This window comes from Pituophis catenifer, unplaced genomic scaffold (assembly GCF_029215685.1).
Source record: "Pituophis catenifer annectens isolate HBS135680 unplaced genomic scaffold, rPitCat1.0.hap2 SCAF_6, whole genome shotgun sequence".
NCBI classification, from domain to species: domain Eukaryota; kingdom Metazoa; phylum Chordata; class Lepidosauria; order Squamata; family Colubridae; genus Pituophis; species Pituophis catenifer.
In genome coordinates, this window is record NW_027256886.1 from 73,066,754 (window position 1) to 73,086,458 (window position 19,705).

Consider the following 19,705-nt stretch of genomic DNA (forward strand, 5'->3'; position numbering starts at 1 on the left):
TTCTCTATGGTGGCGAGAGGGGAGGGAGGGAGGGCCGCGGCGCGCAGCGATGACGTCAGAGCAGCTTAGAGCGCCCAGCGCGGTGAAGTCGGCGGCCCTGCGGTGAGTGCCGGTGGGTCGTTTAGTCTCAGAGCGGAGCTGCTGCTTCTTGGCGGGGCGTCCATTTCCCCCCCCCCTCTGGTTTATCGGCAACAGTATGGGACTATCCATATTTATCTAGAAAAGAGGAAGAGGAGGGGATGTTTAATAAAAGTTTGCCGTTGTTCCTTTGCGAAGACTAAAGCAACTTCAAAGCCAATGAAGTAACTTATTTATGTAGCTCTTAGTTCAGAGGTCTTCAAACATGGCCGCTTTAAGGCTTGTGGACTTCAACTCCCAGAATTCTCCAGCCAGCATAGCTGGCTGGAGAATTCTGGGAGTTGAAGTCCACAAGCCTTAAAGCTGCCAAGTTTGAAGACCTCTGTCTTCGTTGAACTGAAAAGAGTGCCTGAGAGGAAATGGGAAAGTCAGAATAGAGCTGGAAGGGACCTTGGAGGTCTTCTAGTCCAGCCCCCTGCTCAAACAGGAGACCCTATACCATTTCAGGCAAGTGGCTGCCCAGTCTCTTCTTCAAAACCTCCAGTGATGGAGCACCCAAAACTAATGGAGGCAAGCTTCTCCATTGATATTGATTGCTCTCACTGTCAGGAAATTTCTCCTTAGTTCTAGGTTGCTTCTCTCCTTTCTTGTCTTCTGGTGGTTTGGAAAATAAGTTGACAACCCCCCCCCCTTCTGTGTGGTAGCCCCTCAAATACTGGAATACTAGTCCTTCTTTTCTCTAGACCAGAGGTCTGCAACCTTAAAACACTCAGAGAACCATTTGGACCTGTTTCCCCCCAAAAAGAAAACACCGGGAGCCACAAAACCTTTCCCATGCCTGACTATTTCTTAAGCGGCCACAAAACTAGGATATGTAGTTGAATTAAATGTTCTGTTTTCTTCTGAAACTTTTCTTTTCTTGGATTTATCCATGGTTGGCCTACCAGGGGTTGAAAAGCTCAATAAATCACGTGCCGGTGGGTGTTGCACATTGGTGGTTGCGACGCATATTTTGAGTGACGGGGAGCCGCAGCAGAGGGGTGAAAGAGACACATATGGCTCCAGAGCCGCAGGTTACTGATCCCTATCTAGACTAGCCAAACCCAAATCCTGCAACCATTCTTTATATGTGTTAGTCTCCAGGCCTTTCATCATCTTTGTTGTTCTTCCCTGCACTTTTTCCAAAATCTTAACAACTTTTTTGTAATGCGGTGACCAAAACTGGATGCGGTATACCAGGCGTGGTGTTACTAAGGATTTATAAAAACAATAAAAGGGATTCTTTTTAAAGGATGATTCATTCTAAGATTGACAAATCAGTTGGGTAGCAATAGCAAATAGTTCATTTGTTTCCATACTGGCATTTTAATATTGGGGCAAAGTTTATAGAAACGGCTTTAAAATGTTTCTCTTTTTAAAGGGGCCTGTGTGATGCAGAATGGAGAAGGAGCTAGGTTTTGTGACTGTTGACGATGCAGTCCATTACCAGTTATTCCTGATACATGAATCAGAAGACACAGAACATCATCAAGACATCCTACAGCAATATATTGAAAGAATACTAGCACATTTTGCCCCTATCCTGGTTTCCTACATCTGGCAAAATGAGTCATTTAATCTAAAGTACAAACCTGCAAAAGGTAAAACAATTACCGGTATATCTACTTCTGTCTTTATGCACACTAGCAATTCTACTGTAACATCATCTTCCTCCTTAAGCACTTTGCAGTGGATGCTTTGAAAAATGAGGGGAGAAAGTGGTATTCTCACTGTGCTGGTGGCAGTGTTCTTCACAGCTTATTTTCTCAAGAAACAACATGGTTATTGTTTATGGTTCAAATTGAGATAGCTTGAAACTGGTTAAGATTTAATAGTCATACAAAACTTTTTTAATATAAAAAACAGCCTTATGTTAAGTTTTTATATTATATGTTTATCTGTTGTTTAAAAAGGTAAAATTGCAAACACTCTTAAGCCAAAGTCGATTAAACCATGGACGGCAAACAGTTTGCCAACCCCCATTTTTCTTTACCCACAACATCCCCAAATCACATGCCAAAATTTGGTGACAAAATTGCCAACTTTCAGTAATGCAGTTTTCCACAGCAAAGCTGTCATTTTTGGCAGCATAAAAAATTGGGAAAAACAGGAAAAATGTAATTCTCCAGTGACTTCAATGAGATATGCTCCTAAACTCTTTGAAGGGCAGTCAGGCCAAAAGGATCGCCCATACCCGTTCAGTTGTTTATCCTAATTGTGAGAAAATTGTACTATACTACTCTTTCTCTTGCCCCTGCTGTTTCTTTGCTTTATCTTGATTATCTTCTTGTCAATCTCTAGTACTGAATACAGAATTTTTTTAAAAATAGTGTTAATTGTGTAAAATAAGTTGTAACAAATTGTTACCCCGCAAGATTTAAATGCAGACAAAGAGTAGTACGAAGGGGGGAAAATGAAGCCACTGTGTATATGTGAAAAATTTGCAGTTATTCGAGTAATATTTTGACATGATTACAATAAGATAATCCGTTCAAAGCCACAATTGGGCCCAAAATTTCTGTTGCTAAGAGAAACAGTTGTTAAGTGGGTTTTCCTCATTTTATGACCTTTCTTGCCATAGTTGTCAAGTGAATCACTGCAGTTGTTAAGTTAGTAACAATGGTTAAGTGAATCTGGCTTCCCCGTTGACTTTGCTTGTCAGAAAGTAGCAAAAGGTGATCACATGACCCTGGGATACTATGACTGTCATAAATATGAACTAGTTTCCAAGCATCTGAATTTTGATCATGTGACCATGGGGATAACTGTGAACAATTTTGATCCCATATCATGGGGAGGCTGCAATGGACATAAGTAATTCTTTTTAGTGGCCATTGTAATTTTGAATGGTCACTAAACAAATGGTTGTAAGCCAAGGACTACCTGTACTTAAAAGCTGTCAGACTGCTCTGGGAATCTATTCACAGTGTTTGTTAAATAACGAAGAGAAAGTTAAATCTCTAAAAATAGCAAACTTTTGCTACATTATGTATAGGTTTGTCTCACAAATGGTGGCTAATAATTATTGTTAGGGGGATTGTTTTGTGTTGTTTTATTGATTGTACTTTTATTGGTCAACTGATTTAAATCAAATTCTTCTGTCTGTCACTTTAGTTTGTTTGTTTTTGTATGGATGGATTGAATGTTTTAGGCCCAGGCATATGCTGTTTAAGTTTTGGTATTAAGTTTCACTGCTTTTAATCTTTTATGATCTGTCCTGAGTTGCTGTAAATTGATAAATAAGATACTGATACTAGGATTGACTGCCAAATGTGTTTTGGAAATAATCTAATAACGTCTGTTCTTTCTAGGAAATCTACCTGCTCATATTGCTGGTCACACAAAGTTTGGAGATAACATTGAAGATGAATGGTTTATTGTTTACCTCATAAAGGAAATTACAAAGGAATTTCCAGAATTATTAGCTAGGTATTTTTATTTGCTGATTACATAGACGATTTTAGTTGCTCTTTGTAACGCGTCTGCAAAGCATTTTTTGTAGACATTTTACTGAAATAAAATTTGGAGGGGGGGGTTCTGTGAATAAAGACTGCATTAAAGCATGATATCCATATTCATTGAATTAAATTAGGACACACTAATTCCATATTATGAGTGAATACTTTTTATTTGAATAGAGTGGATGATAACGATGGTGAATTCCTTCTGATAGAAGCAGCTGACTACCTTCCAAAATGGTTGAGTCCTGAAAACAGCATCCATCGGGTAAGAGAGTTAAGAATGTCAAATACCTAAAAAGCTAAATTTATAGGCATATATATTGTAATCTTATTTTGAATTTCTTCATTATTGTTTTCTGTGAGATCTTGGAAGACTTTACCCTTTCAGTCATAGACTTGATAATTTTTGAGACACTATAAAAAAACTGTCAGATTTAATAACTGTATATATATATATTTTTGTCAGGTGTTCTTTCATAGTGGAGAATTATGCATAATTCCATTACCAAATACTCCTGAAAGGAAGAAATTACTACCTGGTATAAACCCTACAATTCCCCAGGTCCTGAAATTGTTTTCTGGCCATTCTGAGGATTTTGTGGCTTCAAAATCTATTAAAGCAGCAGTATATAAACGAATCAAAGGGTAAGTGACTGAATCTGAATATACATATTCAGATATAAATATCCTGTTTCCCCCACAATAAGACATCCCCTGGTAATAAGCCCAATCGGGCTTTTGAGCGCATGGCAATAAGACCAAGCGTTTATTTCAGGGTTCAAAAAAATATAAGACGGTCTTATTTTCGGGGAAACACGGTAACAAAATATATACTGTTACAACTGTATATACAATACCTGATATGCTGGTTCATATACATTTATTTATAGAAGTTATTTTTATTCATATATTGAGAAGTAACATCATGCAACATTTTACTGAAATAAAAATAAATAAAACATTGCAGATTATCCAGTTCTCCCCTTTATATTCTAACCTATAAGAAGAGTTGTCTCTACCATGATTATGTCTCTTATTATTATTTTTTTTGCACCTCGTTGCAATTTTGTGCCGTAGGTATCCTGAGAAGATCCAGACCTTTCTTCATCGAGCTCACTGTTATCTTCCAGCAGGCATTGCAGTAGTTCTGAGGCAACGTCCTGCGTTAGTGTCAGCAGCAGTCCAAGCTTTTTACCTTCGAGATCCCATTGATTTAAAAGCATGCCGCATTTTCAAAACCTTCTCCCCTGAAACATGTGTGATGGCATCAGTAAGTGCGGATTAAGCTTCTGAGTTAGTCTTCACAATTAATTCACCTTATTGTATGTGATTTACGAATGATTTATTTGGGGTTTTAATTCTAACTTTAAGTCTAACCTAACTTGTCTAATCTCCCATCTCTTGTATAATTCTACAAGAGATTGGAGATTAGGCAAATTAGGTTAGTCTTGTACTGTAGAGTTATAATTATACCATAATTACTATATAGTAGAATTATAGTATAGTATAATTACTATAATGGAATTATACTATAATTCTATAATCTCTTGCTTGCTCTTGCATAATTCTTCAAGGAATGTCGCAAAGGTGCTTTTTCTGGAGGCAACTGGACTTCCTTGTTTTTTCTTTGAAGATGTTTTGCTTCTCATCCAAGAAGCTTCTTCAGCTCTGACAGGATAGTGAGGAATGGAAGGATTTATATCTCTTGCAGACAGCTGGACATTTGCATCCTTTTAGAGCAGTGTTTCTCAACCTTGGCAACTTGAAGTTGGGTGGACTTCAACTTCCAGAACTCTCCAGTCAGCTATGCTGGCTGGGGAATTCTGGGAGTTGAAGTCCATTCATCTTCAAGTTGCCAAGGTTGAGAAACACTGTTTTAGAGGGTCATTGAAGCACTTGGGGGTTTATCTATGTCCTCAGGATCACCTGAGTAGTGCTCCTGGTTCCTGTAGTCTGCAGTTTTTTTCTCTGGAAATCCATTCCTACTCCCACACCATTCAAAGGGTGCTCAACCCAAATTGTATAGATAAACGTCTGTAGAGATTCTCAGTCATCCAGGTCATGGTTGTCTCAAAGGTACTTTTTTTGGAGGCAACTTTCTTGTTTTTTCTTTGAAGATGTTTTGCTTCTCATCCAAGAAGCTTCTTCAGCTCTGACAGGATAATGGGGAATGGAAGGATTTATATCTCTTGCAGACAGCTGGTCTTTATTAGAAGCGAAACATCTTCAAAGAAAAAACGAAGTCCAGTTGCCTCCAGAAAAAGCATCTTTGGGACAACCAAAGCCTTGGTGGCGCAGCAGACTAAAGCACTGTTAAGTAACACCAGCTGCCTGCAATTACTGCAAGTTCAAATCTCACCAGGCTCAAGGTTGACTCAGCCTTCCATCCTTTCAAGGTAGGTAAAATGAGGACCCGGTTTGTGGGGGCAATAAGCTGACTTTGTATAAAAAAGAACACCGCTTGGGGGGCCCCGAAAGCCCTACTAAGCAGGTATATACAAAAGTATGAAGGCTATTGCTTAACACATTGTAAGCAGCCCTGAGTCTCCGGAGAAGGGCGGCATATAAATCGAACCAATCAATCAATCAATCAATCAATAATAAATAAATAAATAACAAAAAAAACCATGACATGGATGACTGAGAATCTCTATAAACGTCTTCAAGCAATATTTCAAGTAGTCCTCACTTTGCAACTACCTTGGACAGCGGCCATTCACACAGTCCTGACCTTTGTGACCAATGCCCTCATTCACAACCCTTGCAAGTCTGTAAAGCAAAGGAGGGCCAAAATAAAATCACGATGCTTCACTTAGCCACTTAATGTCAGCCCCGACTGTGGTTGCCAAACAAGGACTAACTGTAATAGGCTGAAACAGATTCAAATAAGTTTTCAGAAAAGTGAATCTTTAATGAAATATTCTGATATTTTCAGGTTACTTTGACAAAGTGTCTATATGCACAACTGGTTCAACAGACATTTGTACCAGACAAACGGAGTGGCTACTTGTTACCTCCTCGTTCACATCCTCAATACAAAGCCTATGAGTTGGGCATGAAATTGGTAAGTATCTACCTTGACCCTTGAATATTTTTACAACAAAATATTAATTTCAAGATATAGACACACAAACCCTGTAGAGGCACACAAGCAAACACACAGGCACCCAAAGACCAGAACTCTACACAAACTAAAGTCATTTTAAAAAAAATACATATAGTAGAACTAGATAAGACCAAGATGCTCACAGCAGTATTCTGAAATTGCATATGTCGTCTTTGGCTGTCAGTAAACACACACACACACACACACACATATATATATGTCTTTTTCTTTTTCGTAGGCTTTTATGTGCATATTCTTTCTAGCCAGGTTTTACCTACGTAAACTAAGTTGTTAGTTAGAGCTGCAGAGCTGCAGAACAACTAAGTTTACGTAGGTAAAACCTGGCTAGAGAGAATATGCATATATATATTCATATATATATATATGCATATTCTTTCTAGCCAGGTTTTACCTACGTAAACTAAGTTGTTCTGCAGCTCTGCAGCTCTGCAGCTCTAACTAACAACTTAGTTTACATAGGTAAAACCTGGCTAGAGAGAATATGCACATAAAAGCCTATGAAAAAAGAAAAAAGATACATATATATATATATATATATTCTGAGGTTTTCGCGGGTGTTTGTATGTAGGTCTTTGGTTATTAGGTATTTGGTTATATATATATATGTAGGTCTTTGGTTATTCGGGGTTTCTCCCACGTAAAATTGGAAGTGTCATTGCTCCTAGAAGCACGAAGCCAAAAACACCAGCCTGAAGATGACGAATGAGACTTCGTCGAAACGTCGCCAACACACTTCCAATTTTACACGGGAGAAAACCCGAATAACCAAAAACCTACATACAAATACCCGTGAAAACCTCAGAAAACAAATATATATATAAATAGGATTTATTCAGGTAGCCTGGCGCTTGTGGCCTCAAGACTGTTAATTGTCATACCTGAGTATCGATAAAACTTAAAACATAAAATGGTTTTATTAATTTCACTTCCCCTGCTTTGCAAGAGGGAAGAGCTTTGCATGGTTGCAATGGCCTGAGGATCTGCTTAAGGGAGGGCATTAACATAGGATTTAGAGAAGTATTTAAAGTGGGTAAGTTCTTTTAAGTAATTTGTAGGAAAATCTCTTGATGTTGGCTATAAACATTTGGTTGTTTCAGAATAAGGTGTTTTGTTAGCTAATGTTAAACCAAAATCTTATTAAGATAATGCTCAATTTATCCCATTATTCAGCCTTTTTAACTTGACAGAAGCATACGCATCATTCTCTAATATTCTATATTAATTCTTCATTAAAAGAATGCAATAAGAACTATAAATATTCCCCTAGATATAGCAGGGCACCTCCCTTTACAGTCATTTGGATTTCGACTCTAGTTTTCCCTGTGTATTTTTATTCCAAATCATCTTTTAAGGTATTTCATCTAAAGATTGTTCTCTGGCAGGTGGCAGCACCTAGCTGAGTTTAGTTAATCTTGACAAATAAGCCAGTTTGGACCTATTAATAGTTGGATGAGAGACCACCAGCTCGTTTTAGGGCTGTAGATTGGATTAGGAAGAAAAAGAAATCCATCACAGAAAATGGCCGCAGTAAACTACTTCTTTATACACTTTAAGCAAACAAGCTGTTGTTTCCACAGAGTGACCAGCTTTTAAAGTTCAATACAAAGCAAATGTTCTTATTTTAAAATGTATTGCAACAATTCTAACATTAAGATGCGAATATTATACAGTTGGGTTTTTTTCCCCCCTATTTTGTTCACAGGCTCATGGCTTTGAAATTTTATGCTCAAAGTATAGTTCAGCTTCTCCTGATTCCAAGAAACAAATACTGAATGTTCCATTATGGGATAGCTTTCTCAGGGCTCTCCAGAAGAACAATTATTTTAAGGTGAGATATGTATATAAATTGGAAGCAAGCAAACTTGCCTTAGCTCTTCAGTGAAGTGGTCTGTTGTTGATATAATGTTGCCATACTTTAAGCCATAGCCTAAATTTATATTTTAAAAGGAGCAATGTCCACACCACCCTGGGCTGTTAACATAATGGTGGAATATAAATCAAATAAAGAAATATTTATTCATTGCATATTCATAATAAAATAATACCTTCATCTTTGATGTTCAAAATGCAATCTACAACAGGATAGTTTGCAATTGTCTCGGTTGTTAAGATTCATTCTTCTAGGTTGTTTCTGTGGTTTAAAGGTGATTTTAGGGGTCTTAACAAGACCATACAGCTTCATGGAATTAAGCCATTTTTGGACTGCTAAATGTCTTGTTTGCTTTCTGTTGACCATAAACATATGTGCAATTCCTTATATATGCGTACACTCACAAACAAGGTTGGAGAAGTTCCAACTATTGAAATTTTTGATTGAAAGGTATTTTGGAATATTTTTTGTTCAGTTCCTAATAACACAGTTCAGCCCTTGTTTATATCACAAATGTTTATTAGATACTTTCAATCATGTCTTTGATAGGTTTATATCATTCTGATATGTACTATTACCTTAAAAAAACAATAGTTGGGTTCTAAACATGACACAACAAAGTAGAAATGATTAGGGTTATGCAAAACCACTGACTGATTTGATTTGACAAAGCTCATTGGTTTTCTTGTTGCAGACATTTCATTATCCAACTATGCAATATCATTAGCACTGATAAAATTACCTAGTTTGGTAATGAATTGTCTACAAACCATCACACTCCGAGAGCATCAAGGATCCCACAGTTCAACCCTGAGCTACAAATGTTCTCTTTTATACGTCTGATTTAATTGCAAACAGAAAAATATTTAGCTTCTTCAGACCTTTTACCAGCAAAACAACTTTTGTGCTTTTGCAGAAAGTGTTTCACCATCTTGGTATAATATATTGTAATTGTAGATTAACAGATTTTTGTATATTCCTTTGTGGGTATCTGACTAAAACCTACATTGACTTGTTTTTTTTTTTTCAAAGGGTGAAATAGAAGGTTCGGCTCAGTATCTTCATCAGTTGCAAATGGCAGAAAACTATTTTCTACAGACTGTAACCAGTTCAGGAAGGTGAGATAAAATTGGTTGTGTTTAATTTTCTAGGTTTGGTATTGCTAATCTCTGTGCATGATTAAATGTGGAAATATAAGAATGTATTACTCATGCTGGCTTAATACACTACTTATGGGTATTTCTAGATCGTTTGTCTTGTGTAATCTGATCAATGTTTCTTCCCCAAAGAAAGATGTGTGGTCTTCTAGAAATCAATGTAAATACAGTAAGAAACCACTGCCGAACATAGGTATTTTTGGAACCGTCTGAGAGAAAGCCATATGAAACTCAATTGAGTGTATTCATTTCAAATATAGTATTATATTTGAATGCAGAATTCTGGAATTAAAATAATTAAAGTGCTAATGTATTAAAGCCAAGTTATAATTTGTTATAGTTATCTATTTTGATTTATAAGTTCTGAAAATGTTAGAAATGTGGTTCAGAAAGAATATTTTCATAGATAACACTCAATTGGGACAATGTCCAATCCTAGTCAAAAATAAACCCAGAATACAGAATAACAGAGTTGGAAGGGACCTTGTAGGTCATCTACTCAAACCCCCTGCTGAAACAGGAGACCCTATACCAGTGAGGGCTAACCTTTTTGTCACGTGCCGAAAGCGTGCATGCACCCATAATGCAATGCACGTACGACCCCCTGCGCACCCCATGCATATGCATGGGCACCCCACGTATGTGCATGCGACCACCCCACGCATGCACAGACTCCAAGTTCCCCCATGCATGCGACCCCCCACATGCGCCCTGCACATGCATGTGCGATCCCAGCATATGCGTGCACGACCCCGTGCGACCCGCCTCCTTGCACACGTGCATCTGTCTCCATACACGCCATGTGCATTCGCAGCAAAGATCCGAAAACCAGCAGGCCAACGGGAGGTGCATGCACATGCGTGGTGGAACTGAGTTGGGGTGACGGCTTGCGTGCCTGCAGAGAGAGCTCTGCGTGCCACCTGTGGTACGTGTGCCATAGGTTCGCCATCATGGCCCTATACCATTTCTGACAGATGGCTGTCCAGTCTTTTCTTGAAAGCCTCCAGTGATGAAGCTCCCACAACTTCCGAAGGCAAAGCTGTTCCATTGGTTGGTTGTTCTCACTGTCAAAAAATTTCTCCTTATTTCTAGGTTGAATCTCTCCTTGTTCAGTTTACATCCATTATTCCTTGTCTGCCTTCCGGTGCCTTGGAAAATAGGTTGTCCCCCTCCTCTCCTCTCTGTGACATATTTATATTTTATACAGAGGCCGTAAAAATAATTCTACATCATGATACAATTACAGTCATAGGAATAATAGTATGTTTATAGCTATAAAAATCCTAAACCAGCTGTCTAACTTTATTAATCAGGTTTACACAAAAGGGCCCTACCACCAATCTTTTCTAACTCCTGTTCTGAACATCCACTCTCAACTATTTTAGTCAGTCAGTCAGTCTTAGGTCTAGTGAGCTCTATCAACTATTCCTAAAATATTCTTGAGCGATGTGGTGGCCTAGGGGTGGAGCTCTCGCCTCACAATCAGAGGCAAATAGTTCTCTCTCTGGACGCAATGAGTAATTGCTTGTGAATTCTGCATAGGTGTCAGGAAGGGCATCAGGCCAGTAAATGCTCAGCTCCCGGCACCCTGACCCCACCCTGAAGCAAGAGATTGCAGGGTCACTAAAAGAAAAAAAAAATCCTAAACTATTCTTGTTGTTGTTTTCAATAACTAATTATAATGTTATAACCCAAATTACAGCATTATAAACTATAACAAAATTTATAGCAAATTATGATCCTGGGCTTGAAAATGATGTTAAGTGAGAGGGAGGGAAATCACACTTTCCAAATAATATAGAATCACAACCAAATATTTAACCCATTTGCTTTGTGAAAAGCTTGTTTTTAGGTAGTCCTTGCCTTATAACCACAATGGAGCCCAGAATTTTGGTCATATGTCACTGCAGTCATTATGTTGAGATACCACATGACTGGTTTCAATTTTACAACCCTTTTTACGATAACCATAAAGCAAGCCACTGCAGTTAAGCAAATCAAACAGTTATTAAACAAACCATGTGTATGCAAATCCAGCATATCCATTAGCCATTTTCTACTGGAAAGTATAAATGCTTATAAATATAAATGCTTATAAATGTGAGCCAGGTGCCTGAAATGCAGGGATGGCAGCAATATAACTTCAAGGTCAGCTCATAAGTAGCTTTTTTGAAGTCCATTGTAATTTTGAATGATCATTAAGTGAGGACTACCTGTAGGGTACGAAGAGCAATTCTTTCTACTAGTTGAGTTTATGACTGGATCAGTTGTGGAAAAGTAATTCTAAACATTACCAGTTCAATATGTTTAATTTTGTATTTCGGTGTTGTATTCCTTTTAATAGCTCAGTTGCTGTTAGCCCAGGCGAAGAAATTCTGACGATATTAAAAAAAAATTCCTTTAATTTGGAGGATTTGAAAAAGAGCTCAGATGTTCTACCTCCAGAGGATGGTAAGTAGTGGGAGAGTTTTAAAAATAACAATCAGAGTTACAGAAACATGTAGATTTTTATTTTATTTTATTCATTGATTTTTGTTCTTCTTGCTCTTTTGGCCATCCTAAAGGAATGAAAATGATATTTCATTAAATACTTTTAAGGCAGGGGCCCCAACCCCCAATCTGCAGCCCATTAGGAACCAGGCCACGCAAGAAGCTCCATTCACACAAGCGAAACCATCCCCTCTTCCCAAGCCTGCTGCTGTCAGTCCACAGAGCCAAAAAGGTTGACAACTACTGCCTTAAGGGCAGGAGTGGGTTCTACTTCCCTTACTACCGGTTCACAACGGGAGCGCGTGTGCGTGCTTGCTTTGTTCACGCATGCGCGCTTCTGCATATGCGCAGATCACCTATGATGATGTCGTGGCGGGTGGGCAGAGCCTCCTGCTGGTTTTACTACTGGTTCTATAGAACCGGACCAAACCGGGAGCAACCCACCCCTGCTTAAGGGTATTAAATACCTTTCTTCTTAGGATGCCGTAGAACAGAGTTTGAAATGCTACAACTGAGATTAATCAAATGTATAGGGATAGTGATTTTTTAAAGTATCTAATTACAATCCCAGGACCATTCAATATTGAAAGTTGTCTCCCAGAGTTGTGGGTACTCCATGGCTGGAGGCTTTTAAGAAAAGATTTAACATTCATTTGTTCAGGATGGTATAAGATCTCCTGCCTTGGGAAGGGAATTGGACGGGAAGACCTCCAAGGTGCCTTTCAACCCTATGGTTCTAGGTTTGGTTCTACCATCTGAACTCACAACATTAGGATATTATTATTGTTTATTAGTCTATCATCGTTGCTGTTTTCACACTATCATCTGAACTGCCAACATAATAATGTTGTAAGTTCAGAGGATAGACTGAGAAAACACTATTATTATGATCCTTATTAACACTAGATAAAATAAGCCAGAATAAACTGTGCTTATCCTTGCCAGATCCAAATTTGATTATAGTTAGGAATTCTCTTAAAGATTTATTTGAACCACTATATCATAGCTAAACTAGGAACTGAATGAAATCACTCTGTAAGGAGGAGCAGGCAGTCTGACAGACCCTTTAACCTGGAATAATATCGCATCGGAATGTTGGATTGGGCACATATAACACCATTTGTGTCGTATCTTATATTGTTAATATCCCAACTCAGTAGCATATGAGGACCAAATAGTAGGGCAGCTGTGTTGAATATAAGACAGATATGCAAGCTCTGGAAAATATTCTGATGATTCTGAATTTGGCATATAGCAACATGGCTTCATTCAGACTTAGTCAGCTCTGTCACATTTTCTGCAAAAAACTAAAAGCTTTTTTGGACATTTCATATTTTCCTAATATATGTGCAGCTGTTTGCAACTTTCATATATGTTTTCATTTTTACAGTTAGCAGTATTATTATTATGAGTTTATTATCTGTAAGCCATTCAGAGTCACAGTGTGCAGCTGTATAAATTTGTTTAATAAATAAATAAATATCCTCACACTACATGCTACTCTTTTAGATGACAGTTGGTTGGAGATTTCTCCAGATGCTCTGGATCAGATTCTTAAGGAAACATCTGGCACAAATCAATCTGCTTCTGCCTCAGAGGAAAAGCAGAACTATGACTTGACTGAGGTTGCTGAAAGCATGAAGGCTTTTATATCCAAAGTCTCAACATACGAAGGAGCAGAAATGCCACGGTAGGTTAGATATATAACATGCTTCCATATAATGTAATAATTTCTGTATTGATGAATCATTTTCAAATAACGTAAGCCAAATTTGTGAAAAGATCAAATTTGTATCTGTCAAAAACAATTGTTACTTGGTAAATTATCTTTTAAGTGTTTACAAAATTATTGGCTTCAACTTTTGCTTAGTTTCCTGGAACTGAACTTCATTTGAATTTGAAGATTTCTGCCAGAAAATAGGTGGCAAAACTCATTCTATAGAACATGTAAAAAATAGCCAGAATAAAATGATATAGAACCGTGGTCCCCAATCTTTCCACCTTGCCAGCCAAGCCTGGTGTGGGGCAGTGTGCGAGTGGCAGGCGCACCCACACAGCTCCATTGGTGAAAACAGCGGGTACACTCCCTTTATTAGAGAGATTGCCAGGGAGGGCAGACGACTTTTATGTAGGCTTTCTCCTCCAGAACTCAAACCCGGCTGTCATGCGTGCAGTGTCAAAATTCTGTGTTTTAAATGTCCACAAGAAACAAATTGGTTACAGAATTATAGCTGTCAACTTGTGCCAATTTTTAGGATATCTCTAACAATTTTTGGAAAATTATATTTACTCACATACCGTGTTTCCCCGAAAATAAGACCCTGTCTTATATTTTTTTTGAACCCCGAAATAAGCGCTTGGCCAGGGATGAAATGCTCCCGGTTCGGACCGGATCACCCGATCTGGTAGTGATGGCGGCAGGTGGTTCGGAGAACCGGTAGCAAAAATCCCTGCCCCCCCCCATGCCCAGCTGAGCCGCGCAATCATCAGAGGCTTTTTTTTTAACTTTTAAAAGCATTTTTTCTACAACCTCTTCGGCTGAAAAAATGTTTTTAAAAGTTAAAAAAACCCAAAAGCCTCTGATGATTGCGTGGCTCAGTTGGGATCATCAGAGGCTTCTAAAAGCATTTTTTTCTGCAACCTCTTAAGGTTGTGGAAAAAATGCTTTTAAAATAAAAAAAAAAAAGTTGGCCACGTCCACCCAATCACATTACCCCCCCACACCAAGCCACGCCCACAGAACCGGTAGTAACAAATTTTACATTTCACCACTGGCTTGGCTTTATTTTCGGGGAGGTCTTATTATTTTGGGGTACATGTCTTACCTGATTTCCAGCTCTGTGTTTAAATATTTTCGGGGAGGGCTTATTTTCGGGGGGAAGGCTCATTTTAGCCCATGCGGTCAAAAGCCCAATTGGGCTTATGATATCAGGGGATGTCTTATTTTCGGGGAAACAGGATATGTATCAGCTCTCCACTCACGTAAACTAGGGAGTGATCCTAACTGTTTGAAAACATATATTTTCTTTACAGGGATGTTATTATCCACTATTAATGTCAGCACTATTTTTTAATATATTGTAAACAGTGATGTCTATTGCTGGTCTATGACCATAATAAAGTTATATTCTATTCTACTATTCCCCTCATGCGAGTGGAGGGCACTTGAGCAAGAGGACGCTTGTGCTTTTGTGTGAAGCTCCATTCGTATGACCGAAGAGTGCTCGCAGGCAAGTGCCCTCCACTCATGGGAGTGGAGCTTTGCGCACAAGCACAAGGACTCACGCGAGTGGAGCTGCACACTTGCCCATTGCTTGTGCAGCCCAGTTTCGATTGGGCTGCAGCCTGGTAGTGGGACAGGGCCTGGGGACCCCTGATGTAGAAGGTCTATACATGTGCCTGATTCAGGCAAATTGTATAACAGCAAAAAATTACTGCATGTTTAGTTTAATTAAATAGTAATTAAATAATGTATCTGTTCTAAATACAAGTTTGCTCAATCCTGCTGCCACAGTCGATAGTGATGATTAACCCTTATGTTTAAATATAAGCCACAATGAAAAATAATGTTTAATATTTAAAAATAATATTTATGTGATCAATATTTATTTATAAAAATCTTTTTATCATCTGCATAGGAAAACATGCTGCAGTTCCATGCTGATTATTTTGTTAGGGACCTATCTAGACATTCAAAATAAAAGAGAGGGAATTTTCACCAAATCCCAGTGCATTTTGACTACCCTGTCTGCTCCAGAAAGGAGAGGCGAAGGGGTGAAAAGTCATTCTGACCGCAGAAATTGCTGCTGATTCTAAGGAATCATTTCTGTATTATATCATTACTTCGAAAACCACCACCAACTTAAAACATAATTATGAATGCTTAACTTTCAGGTCTTCCGCTGAGGGCCCTGTTAGTTTTGATGTTGACTCATTCACAGAGGCTTTGGATACTATCCTGGGTGAGTTGCCTGGATCAAGCAAAGGGATTAGCAGAATCTAATTGTTTGGGTTTAAAGTTTCCCTCTCATCTCTGCCCTGGAGTCACACAAAGGGCACCAGTTTTGGATACCTCCCTTTCCCTCTCCCCGAGTATCACTTGCTTTTGGTCTTATTCTGACACCATTTCTCTGTTGCTTCTAGGGCCAAATTCAGAGGAGCTGGACTCTGATGACTTAGACGAAGAAGAAGAATTTGAATTCTTAGACAGCGATGAAGAGAGTGATTTAAAAGCCGATTCTCAAGGAGATGCAGCATCTTGGAATGAAACCACCGAAAATCTCCAAACATACATGAATGAAATGGATCACGAATTATCATCTACCACTATTGGCAAAAGCTTTACCAATCAGAAGAAAGGAGTACGTTTAAATTTAGACCATCTTTCTGGTGACTTAAGAGGAAGGAATGACTGTTGGGGTTATTTATTTTTGTTTCCTGTAAATCAGCTATAAGAATGAAAAAAAAAGCCTGTGTGATTTCATATAAGTCCACTGTGTTAACAAAAATGCCTCACATTTTTCTCATATTGTTTTATTTAACATAGGAGAGATCTGGTAAAGTATTTCCACATGAAGACCCTAACACGGATTTGGAAGGCAGTCAGAATAAAGAACATCCTGATACAACACCCGTGGACATTGATGTGAACCTTGTAACTAACTTGTTGGAATCCTATCATGCTCAAGTTGGATTAGCAGGACCTGTTTCTAACATTCTGCAGAGCATGGGAGTGCATTTGCCAGACAATACTGACCAAAAACCTCATTAGCAATTCATTGATGCAATACATTGGTTTCCTTGTTTAAAGGATACATTGCTAAGTAAAAGTATTTTTTTTTTAAACAAAAAACACTCTTCTCCAAAGATGCTTTTGCCTGCAGACCTGAATCATTTGGAATATCCTTCTCAACTACTTAACCATCTCGTGGAATCTGTTTTCTGAAATAATAATAATAATGGTAAAGCGCCGAGAAAATGGGACTCTTGCAAATATTTTTGAAATCCATTTTATATTCATTAAAATACTTGGAATTTTCTTGCAAACATCTTGAATTTTTTTTAAAAAACAACAGGAAACTTTATCTACAATGTCTAATAAACGTTAAACAACATTTCAGCAATCGGAATACATTGAAGTAATATATAGGGTGAGATACATTATTGTGAGATACATATATTAAAATCAAGTGACATAGCAAAACAAGTATAAACATAAACAGTTAAACATACAGAGAAACAAATGCGTGTTTTAAATGCCTGAAACACATCGCTCAGCATTCAAGAAAGGAAAGGCATTAAATATTTTACAGATGCCTCCAAATTAGCAGTATTCCGAATAGCACCATCAGGAAGAAACTGCCTTGTAGCTCTTAGTGATTGAATTTAGTGATTTGACAGGTATGAGCAGGCAGGGTTATTGTTTATAAAATAAAGCAGTCAAAATCGAAGATTTTTGTTTCATTTCACTGTTTAAATACAGGTGAGTGGTGCAGTTACAGGCGACTGTTGCCATTACTAACTACAAAAAAGGTGTGCTCTTCAATAAGCATTTGTGCTTCTCAGCTTCAGAGCTGAAACTGAATTTGCATGCCAGCATTTAGGCTACAACTTACATAAAGTTCAGGTCCACTCTATTAAAGTTTCCAAACTAGATATTGATAAATTCTGCCATGAATCCAATTTTTTTTTTTTTTTTTTTTGCTTTAATTTATATGCCGCCCTTCTCCGGAGACTCAGGGCGGCTTACAATGCGTTAACCAATAGCCTTCATACTTTTGTATATTTATACAAAGTCAGTTTATTGCCCCCACAATCTGGGTCCTCATTTCACCTACTTTTGAAAGGATGGAAAGCTGAGTCAACCTTGAGCCTGGTGAGATTTGAACTTGCAGTAATTGCAAGCAGCAGATGTTAATAACAGTGTACTTTAGTCCACTGTACTATAGGCTCTTTTTTTTGTATTATTGTACAAGTACTTTTTGTATTGTACAATTAATTAATTATTAATTATTGTACAAGTACTTTCTTTTCAAATGTAAAAGGCTTGTCCTCTTAAGATTGTCTTTACATATATTCTGAATTGCGATTGTCTAGGAATCGCAGGAATCCCCAAACTCTTCAACTCATCACCCCTTCATCGACTCCCAAACATGTTAACATGTTATTAATAGCAGACAAACCATGAAACAAAAAACAATACACCAATCGAAGAACGACCAAGGAGAAAACTACACCCTCACCAACACTGGCAAGGCAAGCTACTGTATATAAACAGAGCAAACCCCTCACTAGCACTGATGATGTTATCTAGTCAGGTAATGAAATGTCTGCAAGCAAACAACCAAGCTCAGGGAGCACCAAGTATTAACAATTACCATATTTAGTGATCTCTGCATTGCATGTTACGAAAAAAAAGTTCAACAGCCAGCTAGAAACGATAAGTGGTACTCCACAGAAAAAAAACCCCTTCTATTCCTTGTATATTATAAATGATATTAAATTATTAATAAGAGGTAAATGAATCTTGGTGCTCTCTGAGCTTGGTTGTTTTCTTACAGAAATCTCCTTACCCAAACTAGGTAATATCATCAGTGCTAGTAAGGGATGGGGGTTATTCTCACTTTATATTCTAGTGGCTTTAAAAGAATGGTTTCAGAATCACCAATGAGCAGAATCAGTTTCAGCAGCTGAACTCAAAAATCAAGCTCAGGTCTGAAAAATAGTAAAGGTAGAGATGAGATTCTCTTTACCAGTGGAGTAATATTTCCCAGAACTAATGTCTATATAACTTTAATTCTACCTTTAATACTAGAAATTTAACTGAAAGAGGTATATTTCATAAACCTCACCTTACATTTACATGGCAGAGAATGAGACAATGAATATTCTAATCAGATTTCCTATTGGGAAAGTTGCAGGAGAAGATGGATTATATGATGAACTATATGAACACAGATTTTCATGCAAGCTTTAATATATAAACTCAACATTAAATCATGCTGGATTGAATGTAATCCTAGTGGTTTAAACGGCCTGCTAAACAGGAGATTGTTCATTATTTTTCTATGGGTTTTCTTCAGTTATCCTGGGATCATCTGGCATTTTGAAATGCCAAAAGGAATTACAAACTTGAGATGTGTAGTGGAAGATTTGATGTGCTATCACATTAATATATTTCATCACCTACATCTCCATGTCATGACATGTCCAACATATCAACTGGTGTTTGGTTAAAAACATCAGACATTTAAACAGTAATGAAGTCCTCTTTTTCGCCTCTCTAAAGCTATTAAGACTAACATTTCAACACTAATAGCATCATAATCTATGAAAATGAGACTGAATTGACAGATAGTAAACCTCAAGTTTCTTTCTCAGGAAGTTCACTTCCCATTTTAGGATTTCCTTTCATATGCTGGATGAACCCAGGTGGAATGGAGGGGCCTTGTTTAAAACTTACTTCCTCCCCCATTTTAGCTTT

The 19,705-nt window shown here is 37.9% G+C and overlaps 1 protein-coding gene across 2 annotated transcripts; it reads left to right on the plus strand.

Annotated features, from left to right (window-relative positions):
• Nucleotides 1–27: 27 nt before the first annotated feature.
• Nucleotides 28–17,268, plus strand: ECD (ecdysoneless cell cycle regulator). Of its 2 annotated transcripts, none has more exons than XM_070945075.1 (14): nucleotides 28–102; nucleotides 1,499–1,718; nucleotides 3,429–3,546; nucleotides 3,756–3,843; nucleotides 4,045–4,223; nucleotides 4,656–4,848; nucleotides 6,514–6,642; nucleotides 8,408–8,533; nucleotides 9,608–9,693; nucleotides 12,077–12,183; nucleotides 13,732–13,912; nucleotides 16,117–16,184; nucleotides 16,366–16,583; nucleotides 16,769–17,268. In XM_070945075.1, the coding sequence occupies exons 2-14, from the start codon at nucleotides 1,517–1,519 to the stop codon at nucleotides 16,991–16,993; spliced, it is 1,920 nt and encodes a 639-aa protein (XP_070801176.1). In that variant the 5' UTR covers nucleotides 28–102; nucleotides 1,499–1,516; the 3' UTR covers nucleotides 16,994–17,268. The 2 variants fall into 2 exon arrangements, with proteins under 2 accessions (XP_070801176.1, XP_070801177.1); XM_070945076.1 differs by lacking the exon at nucleotides 28–102 and adding an exon at nucleotides 276–302.
• The last annotated feature ends 2,437 nt before the right edge of the window (nucleotides 17,269–19,705 follow it).